General features: G+C 34.6%; 1 protein-coding gene across 1 annotated transcript; it reads right to left on the bottom strand.

The window, feature by feature from the left end:
• Positions 1–7,942: 7,942 nt before the first annotated feature.
• On the bottom strand, positions 7,943–9,907 carry LOC107785545 (aquaporin PIP2-1-like). Its single transcript, NM_001325405.1, is given in 4 exon segments — positions 7,943–8,283; positions 9,004–9,144; positions 9,240–9,257; positions 9,259–9,907. Coding segments are annotated over 4 exon segments (876 nt in total). The 5' UTR covers positions 9,862–9,907; the 3' UTR covers positions 7,943–8,169.
• Between the last annotated feature and the right edge of the window lie 650 nt (positions 9,908–10,557).

Here is a 10,557-nt window from a genome sequence, read left to right on the forward strand (position 1 = left end):
AGGGTCTGAAGTGAATAGAGGAAATTTGGAGAAGGGAAAAATGGTAAATTTGGAAACTAACTACTGCTGCCCTAAAAGCCCTCTATAAAGGTCTCATTTCCTGGATTTTCAAGGGGGATCGGGCCCAAAAATTGAGTAAACGGCGGAGAGATTTCAAGCTATTTCTCTGCACCTAAAGCATTGAAAAATACATACATAGTGATAGAACTTTAGAATTAGAAAAACACAAAAAAATGGAAATTTCAGGCACTGTTCCATTGGTTAGCTATTTCCATTTCTCTGGTTTTAAATCTTGCATTTGCTGAGTTTCTGGGATTTGATATGGACAGAAGGAGCTGTATTTACTGGTTGTTTGCTGCCGTGTCCTCTATTGTTGAAGTATCAGTTTTTTGGAGATTTTGGAGCAGAATTTCAGGCATCAAGGTACACATCATGGCCTTATGCCAAAATCCTTGTAGTCATGACCTCACATGAATGCTAGAAATGGTGCTTGAATAATGGAATAAACATCTATGTTGATCCTTGTCTCATATGTTCAAAACATGTTTCTCTTATCCTTCAACTACACTAGTCGATATCTGTTGGTCCTGAGTTCTACGTGTACTATTTCTTTGCTCATTCACGCTAAATATTTGTTTCATGTTTTAAATTGAGTGTGTTAGCCAGGGGTTAGTCTATGTGTAGCATGACTCTTGATAGATCTGATCTTGACATGATCAGATTCGTGAGAGTTGGAAGCTAAATTGATATCACTCATGTATGGGAAGAGCTTGCAGCTTTATGGAGGGTTGCAATCTGATATGTATTTGGTTTTTAGTAGTTTAGATTAATTTGTTCGTTATTTCATAGGTTAAGGTCTGTAAGTCTTCATTTACTAGTTAATTATTCTGTAAATGGCTCAAAAATTTGTTAAACAATACTGAGTTCATATCTGAAGCTAGTAATTGGGACGCTATGTGAATACTGGTAGTTGAAACTCTATAGTTGGATTGTTCAATTTGAGCAGCTTAGTTGATTTTCGAAGCTGCATAACCTTATCATTGTTGGAATAAGCAGTTGGCGCAAAATTGGCATATGGAAAAAATAATTTTGGATTCATATTCATCTCATAAATGTTTGTGAACAGGTATAAAACTCGAAATCGTAATCTGGATGCATGTATCTCTTGTTCTATGTTTTATTTTTCTGGAACTCCTTAAAGGCATTGGACCTGTTTTGGACGATATGGGTCAGTGCTAGGAAAGGCTCTCATACCTATCTCCGCCCTTGTGATTCTTTAGGCCCAACTTTGGGCCCTATCATGTCCAAGAGGAAGTAATTTGTCATTTCTTAGTGATTGATATAATAAAGGGATTTGCCTTTGAGTATTGCATGGTCACTTGGGTTTAACGCTAGGTTGGGTATCACGCCCAACATGTTCTTTTTTTCCTCATTCCAAAATTCTTCAAGTGACTTTGGGCCTGTAGCCAGCCCAAACCATTTCATGTGATTAAAATATTTGTTTCACTACACTTGGGTTGATGGCTAGCAAGAGTGAATTGAACCTCAATTTATATTAGGCTTAACGTTTTTTATTTATTAAGTATCGTCCTCCAATTAGATTGAGGTGTGTCATTTCAACAAAACATATAATTTATGGCCGTCAAAAGAGTAGTTCAAACATCCTTTAAAATTAGACTTGAGGTGTGCCATAGACAAAATTAGATAATCCATGGCCCTCGAATAATTAATTTTAACTCTTTAGGAATCGAGGTATGCCATTAGTTGAATTTTCCATGGCCCTCGCAAACCTTGTTATTAACTTGAAAGCGCGTAGTTGCTTTAGGAGCGCTATTTTAAAATTAATTTCCTAAACTTGGGTGTGCATTACATGTGACCCAACTCCAATTCTCAACAACGTTAAATAAAATGTGTCGTGGACCGCGGGTACATATCATGTGGCGTGGTTCAAGATGTGTTTTAGATAACGTTGAAACTTCCTAAAATTAATTAAAAGCGGCTAATAAGTTAAAATATACCATAGGCTAAAACATGTATTAAAATCAGATAATAGGCCATTTATAATAGTTTAGGCAACCGTGCTAAAATTACGGAACTCGGGAATCCCTAACACCTTCTCCCGGGTTAACAGAATTCCTTACCTTGATTTCTGTGTTCGCGGACTATAAATCAGAGTCAAATTTCCTCGGGATTCTAAACCGGTGACTTAGGACACCATAAATATCCCAAGTGGCGACTCTGAATTTTAAATAAATCATGTTTTGATTGTCACTTTAAGTTGGAAAAAACTCTCTTATACCCTTCCGGGTAGTAAAAAGGGAGGTGTGATAGCAACGAACTACGATAAAACTATTTAACTCCAATCCCTGTGGATACGATATTATATTATTCTACTAGCAAACATATTTAAGTGTGTGTTTTGCACTCGTCACACTGCGGCTAGGCTTACAGTTAGCTAAAGACTTTAGCCTCTGGCCGCTTCAAATAGAAACGGGTTCACAGGTACTGTGCACCATGGTCGAACATGGTAATGAACTTTACTTACCTATTATTTCTGACTGCATATCACTGATGCTGGAACTGGATCACGTGGAGCTTAGACATGTATACCGAGAAGCTAATGTTGTAGCAGATGCCTTGGCTAAGCATAGGATTTACCTCACACCCTCAGATGGATCATGGTATCTCTTATATTACTTATCTCCCCCTCCCTTTGCTTTATCAGCTTTCAATAAGGACTATTCTGAAGACTTGAACGCTCGAACAGTCTTGGCTTGTAATAACTATAATTGTTACGTTACTTAATTTCTAATATAAGTATCATTATTAGCAACAAAAAAAATATTCTAACTTCGCCTCTGTCCTTGAATTCCAAATAGACATTTACTTAAATTCTTAAAGGGGTATTCATGACTCAATATTTTCAGATATTTTTTTAAAATAGAAACCGTACACTTAAATAAATGACAAGACAATCTCCGTGCCTTGTAGCACAACTAATACTTGAAGCAAATTATTGGGAAGTAATAAACAAATTAAAGTATTCATTAAAGATAGCTTCTTTATGACGTAGGACCGGGATTAAACTCGTCGTAAGATCCTTCTCTTCGAAGATGTAACTTTAATCAGGTGTTGTGCATAATAAAATATTAAATTCAAGAATTATAATTAAAAGGCAAAACTCGTGAAATCATAGGTTGCGAAGAAAAAAAAAACTTGAATACCATTCATTTCGGGGAGTGAAAAAGCACTTCTCCTCTTCTACTTCAAAGTGAAGATAAAAAATAAAACAAATTGCAAATTTACCACAATATATTTTTAAAAAATGACGTAAATCAATAATTAACAATTTAAAATATTTAACAAGTATATGAAATTTTTTATCCCATTTGAGGTTTATTTTGACACGACCCCACGAATTATTTATGCGATATTTAAATCTTATCCACCAATCTCTTTGCAACTTCTGCATGGCTTTAATTGGTGGTATAATTTTAATTTTAGGAACTTGGAAAAAACAAAGGACAAAATGTCTTAATCTTTCCATACAAAAATATTGAGTATTTGTTTTTATTTTCGTCATTTCCCACATGCTTCATGTTTTTGTTTCCTATATCTAGAAACTTCCTATTCAAAGAAAGTTTTGAAGTGCATTTTCCAGTGTCTTTCTCTATTCATTTTTTCAAAAACTTAATTAGTGCTTCTATCTCTCATTATATATATTACGAAGCCATCTCCAAAACACCTCAAACATCTTGAAATTTGTGCTTTTGGTTATATTAGTAATTAGTAAAACCTTATATCTGAAGTTCTTTTATGTTTCAAATGGCGAAGAAAATAGTTCATTCTAAGTTTTCGATTGAGGTAGCTCCTCCAATTCTCGTTTCACCTAAGAAGAAGACTTTTAATGGTCCTTGCTTAGAGACAATCACTGAGGAAGACGACTATGAGGACCATGATGCAGAGGCGGAGCTAGCCTATCAGGTGCGGGTTCGGTCGAATTCAAAAACTTTGCTTAAATATTGTATTTGTATTTGGAAATTCATTAAATATGTAACTACGAATCCAGTAACTAAGACAAACTATGGGTTCCGTAACAAATTCAGAATTCATAAACTTCAAATTCTGGCTCCGCTTTTGCGACGATGATAGTGATTTATGAATGTTTGCTGAGCCTTAAAGCAATAGAGAATGGAATTTTGTAATTACAAATGATTTTCAGTTCATTGGCGATATATGGATGTTTTTTGTTAGTTCCGATGCCAAATTTGTTTTCTATGTCTGTATGTTATGTCTTTTTTTTAACACTTGTTACAGAGTCACAATTGCTTCCTTATTTATTCTTTTGGTTAGAACATAGAAGGAAGAGAATCTACGTGCACGATGAAATAGTCAAGATGCATACGAATTGGTCCGAGCATGACTACCAACAGCAATAATTGCGCCACAATCCAAAAAAAAAAATTGCGACCGACTAAGTAATTGTCATTGATCATGTTGCTTCAAGTTGATCCGACACCACCATTTTTAAAAAATATCTAGAGAAATCACTGAGGCAATATTAGAATCTTATTCTATTACCAAATACTTGACAACAAATCTCTAAGGGAAACAGTTAATTTTGGTGGTACACTGGCAATTAAATACTAATTTCTAATGCAAGTGATAATTCACAAAACATTAGCTAGGTAGGAGAAAAGATTTTATTGGAGTGGAAACAACTGACAAAAGGAGGGAAATGGCAGCTCCACTACTGAATCTTGGCCAAATTTTATATGGGAAAAATATAAAATTAATCGGTCGGTCGGAACTAATTGCATTTGCTAGTAAAAAAATGACATAATCGGCATATATGCTAACATGTAAAAATTACACGGGGCGTCTTATTTGGTCTCCCCCATTTAACCTATACCCACTTTTTAAAAAAGTTATAACATGTACCCACTTTTTAAACAATTTCAGGCATCTTTCCCCTCCTCCTTCTTCTTCTTCTTCTTTTGGTGACAATGATTTTATATGGTGATTGTAAATATATTTTAATGTAGTTTATGATGTCTTACAATGGTAAAACTGTTATGAAATTTTATTTTTTTACTATTGCTTAGGGTTTCTTCATTTTTTTTTCTTAATTGCAAAAATGGTTGATTAGATTTATTGTTGTTTTGACAAATTGATGACTGGGGTTTGTTCCTGATGATATTTGGAGGCTATGTTTCAAATTTGAGCTCATTTGGAGTAGATTTAGGTATTAAATCGTATATTGGATTGTTATTCGAAGAACAAATTTTCGTTTCTGGGCAATTTTCACTTCAGACTTATTGGCCTTAAATGAATGAAAATATTTGTTGCACTTCAGACTTTTTGGCCTTAAGTGCATTTGAAGTGCAAATTTCACTTCAAACTTATTGGCCTTAAGTGAATGAAAACGTTTGTTGCACTTCAGACTTTTTGGCTTTAAGTGCATCTGAAGTGCAATTTTCCACTTCAAACTTATTGGCCTTAAGTGTAATTTTTTATTTCAGACTTATAAGCCTTAAGTGCATGAAACCATTGGCTGCACTTCAGACCTATTTGCCTTAAGTGCATTTGAAGTGCAATTTTTTCACTTCAAGCATTTTTTTTATAACTTGATCGTAAAGTGGGTATAGGTTCAATTGTAACCCCAAAATCGGGTATAGATGCAAAAGCCCCAAAACATATATTTCTCATTTTATTTATATGGGTCTGGACCAACAACAATTCAATGTCAAGCTCAATTTCGCTTTGTCCAGCAAACAGGGGAGAAATTCAAAAATAGCAAGATTTACAACTGGTCGTTTCAAAATAACCAGTTTCAAAAGTAATCGAAATTTAGCCATTTTTCATGAAAAGATAAATCTGAGCGAAAATACTATTCAAAACACGAAAAATACGCCAGTATATTATGCTGGAGTTCCGGCATAAGTATACTTGAACTCCAGCATATTATACTGGAGTTCCACGATAAGTATGCTGGAACTCCATCATATAAGTACACTAGAACTCCAACATAATATACTGGAGTTCCAACAAGTATACCGTTCCAGCATAATATACTTGAGTTTGGAGCACCGGTGCTCCAGTCTCCAGTATATTATACTGGAGCCAGCAAAGTATACCGGTCCAGCATAATATGCTGGAGTTCATACACAGGTGCACCGAACTCCAGTATATTATGCTGGACCGATCTCTGTTGCAATAAAATAGTGACTATTTTTCATTAACTTGGTAAACGTTAGCTATTTTTGAATGACCAGTCCGAACATTAGTTATACCATACTATTTTTTACAGCAAACAGGCACGAGTGGTCTCGGGTAGGGGAAGAAGGAAATGCTCCCTCAATTTCATTTTATGTGTCTTTTTGTTAAAAAAAAAAATATTTGAAAGAGAATCTCTTTTCATATATTTTAAATTTTTAATTCTAACATTTTCATTTTGTCCTTAGAGACACGTCCTGTTAAGAATGACAAGACATGTTTAAGATGATCATAAGAGTCAACAAATATTTTTAGTATGTTAAACACATATTTAATATAAGAGCACAACATTCAAAAGTGTTCTTAACATTTTAAAATTTTTGTCAAATCAAATTTAGACATATAAAATGAAACACAAGGGTAAAAAGTTGACTAAAATACAAAAGTTATATGATCTCTCAATCCCATCCACTGACTTATTCGGATGGTGTTGATTAGCGGTTGATATCTTAAATTTTGGAGCTCGAAATACAAAAACAAAAATGAAAATTAACCCATGACAAAATGTATAATACTCCTAATTAAGAAATTATATTTCCCGCATGCTTCATGCTTTTATTTTCTTAATCAGAAACTTTCAAGTTCTCGGTGGGTGTTCATGGTTCGGTTTGGATCGGTTTTTTTCTAAAAAGAAATCAAACTAAGTAAGTCAGTTTTTCAAATATTAGAATCAAACCAAACCAATTAAGTCGGTTTTTTCTTGATTCGGTTTATGTCGGTTTTTTCTTAAATATAAGACAAACACTACCAAACACATATTTCGGCGACTACATTTTCAACGTAACACTGTCAAATCAATTGCCCTTTGAAAAATCTATTATTTACCAAAATATATTGATGATAATTGAATCAAATAGTGATGAATAATTTAAGAACTCAATTAAAAATATATTATTTTTAACATGAAATAGATTCTTACACTTAATAAAAGAAAACTACCAATCAAACTAGAATGTAAAGGTAAAGACCTGTACTAAAAGTGCAAACGATTAACATTTACTATAAAAATTTTGAAACTTTGTATAAAAGTATACATATATATAGGTGTAATAATAAATTTAAAATAGCTACTCCTATATTCGGTTTGGTTCGGTTTTTTTTATTAAAACCAAAACCAAACCAAATTTGATCGGTTTTTAAATTTCAAAACCAAAACTAAACCAAACCAAAAAGTATCGGTTTTTTGGGTCGGTTTGGTTCGGGTTTTCGGATTTTTATGGACACCCCTGGCCACCATAATATGTTACGTAGCCAATAAAAAAAATTATTTTCGAGATGATACGTAGCCAATTACTCCTATTGTTTAAAGACATTCATTTTTTTGAGGAAAAAAGAGCAATTGAGCTTTAAATTAAAGTGAAATACTACTCCTTCCGTTTTAATTTATGTGATAGTGTTCGAATTTCGAGAGCCAAATAAATTAATTTTTATCGTAATTTTTTCATATGCCTTTTCAATATTTAAATTATTAATTTTTGAAATTTATAATACTTTTTACGTAATTTTTGAATATGTAAATTTTATTTCAAAAAATTAAAAAATTCTATGTCATCATGCACGACCAAAATTAAAAAGTTTAAATCTCCAGTAAGAATAATTTGTCATATTCCTTTTCCAAGTGAACAAAATGCTATTTTGTATATTAATTTGGTGAAGAAGAAGAGTTAAATATAATAGTCTTACACATTCCATTATTTTGCATCTTAAACAAGCATAAGAAAAATTACATACACAAACAAAAAACAAGCAAGGGAAACAAGAAGAAAAGCAGCACTGACAAATATTTGGCACATTTTAAAAAAAGTGCCAAACAACCAAGACCACTCTACTAAATGAAAAGCATAATTTAGAGAGACTTTTCTCAAATATACAATTGCAGATTCTCGTGATTAATTAGGCATTGCTCCTGAATGAACCAAGTGCTTTGACTGCTCCAGCCCTCAATATGAATTGATGGTAAAATGCAGCAATTGCAGCTCCAATGAAAGGTCCAACCCAAAATATCCACTGTCACACAAGTAAATTAATTAACCAAAACATATTAGGAGGAAGACCTAGAGCAAGGGTAAAGTTGTCTCTGTGTGATCTATAGGTGATGGGTTCGAGTCATGGAAATGGCCACTAATACTTGCGTTATGGTAGACAGCCTACATCACACCCTTTTGGGTGCGACACTTTCTCGGACCCTGTAGGAATGAGGGATGTTTTTTCCATTGGGCTTTTTAGTGCTTAGATAAGTTTGTTTGTTTTGTAGCACGGGGGGATAGAAAGTGTTTTTTCCCGCAGTAGGGTAGGGAGAGATTCTTTCTCTTTACTAGAGCCAAGACTGTACGAGGAGAGAAAGACTTAAGTCGACTCAAGTGGAAATAATCAGACTGCTTCCATACCTTATCTCAGGTTACCCCTTAGTGCGGGTATGGGGCACTTCGTCAGCAGTAGTAAAAAGGCAGCCCAGTACACAAAGCTCTGGCATGTGTGGGGTCCGGAAGGGTTGGAGATAAGGGTTTAATGTACGAAGTCTTATCTTTCATTTTTGTAAGAGGCTATTTCTACGGTTTAAACTCGTAACCTCCTAGTCATATAGCAATAACTTTACCCGCTACGTCAAGACTCCCCTGCTACTGCCCTTTATTGTAGTTTTTTTGGGGGAGGGGGAGGGGGGAGGAATACATAAAGGGCAAAATATATCCAAGTGGTTTTAAACAAAAAAGAAAAGTATTTGCTTACTTGGTCATCCCATGCTTTTTCTTTACCATAAATAACAGCAGCTCCAAAACTTCTAGCTGGGTTAATACCAGTTCCAGTTACAGGAATTGTAGCCAAATGAACCATAAACACAGCAAATCCAATTGGAAGTGGTGCCAACACCTTTAATTAATCACATTAAAAATCAAAATTATCAACCCAAACCATCAAAATTAGCATTAAAATAAGTAATTAAAAAGTCACAAAATTATACTTACAGGAACATGAGAGTCTCTAAGCATTTCTCTTAGGATCAGTAGCAGCAAAAACAGTGTAAACAAGAACAAATGTGCCAATAATTTCAGCACCCAAACCGGTACCTGTACTATAACCATCATTCAACGTATTAGCACCACCACCATACTTAACATAGTACGCCTTCTGAAATGCCTTCACCAAACCACAACCACAGATGGCTCCTAAACACTGAGCCAACATATACATAATTGCGCGAACCAACGACACTTTCCTAGCCAAGAATAGTCCAAATGTAACAGCAGGGTTAATATGTCCACCAGAAATACCAGCAGTACAATAAACAAGGACAAAAATCATGCCCCCAAATGCCCATGCAATTCCAAGAATTCCAACACCACCACATTGTTCACCGTTATGGTCAGGGTCAATTTGGCTCTTGTATCCAATCACAGTGAGGACAGTAATGTAGAGAAATAATAAAGTGGCTATGAATTCAGCTATTATGGCTCTGTAAAATGACCATTTTCCTAGCTCCTCAGGGTCAATTAAGGGTGCAGGGGGTGGGTCTTGGTAGTCTTTTGGGGCGTATTCTGTGCCAACTTCAGTGTCCTTAGCCATTTGTTCACCAAAAAATAGACTCATAAGATGTTAAATTTGAGCTTTGCTAATTTTGAGAGAGGAGAATGTCGTGGAGTTGTTAAGGAGTGAAAGGATGTATTTATGGAGAAGCTTTGGATTTGGTATGAGTAATGAGTAATAATTTAAGGCTTCAGTTAGTGGCAGAGTGACCCACCCTCTAACTCGGAACGAAAATACTATTCAAAATTCCAAAAATATACCAGTATATTATGCTGGAGTTTCAGCATAAGTATAGTTGAACTCCAGCATATTATACTGGAGTTCCAGCATAAGTATACTTGAACTCCAGCATATTATACTGGAGTTTCAGGATAAGTATGTTGGAACTCCATCATAATGGAGTTCCAGCATACGTACACTTGAACTCCAGCATAATATACTGGAGTTCCAGCAAGTATATCTATCCAGCATAATATACTGGAGTTTGGAGCACCGGTGCTCTAGTCTCCAGTATATTATACTGGAGTCAGCAAAGTATATCGGTCCAGCATAATATGCTGGAGTTAATACACAGGTGCACCGAACTCCAGTATATTATGTTGGACCGTTCTCTGTTACAGCAAAATAGTGGCTATTTTTTATTAACATGATTAACGCTGGATATTTTTAAATGACCAGTCTGAAAACTGGCTATACCGTGCTATTTTTACTAGATAAGCCTATCATTCGTTAACAATTTAGCCAAAGCAAAAAACAATG

The sequence above is a fragment of the Nicotiana tabacum genome, chromosome 10 (assembly GCF_000715075.1).
Source record: "Nicotiana tabacum cultivar K326 chromosome 10, ASM71507v2, whole genome shotgun sequence".
Lineage (NCBI taxonomy): Eukaryota > Viridiplantae > Streptophyta > Magnoliopsida > Solanales > Solanaceae > Nicotiana > Nicotiana tabacum.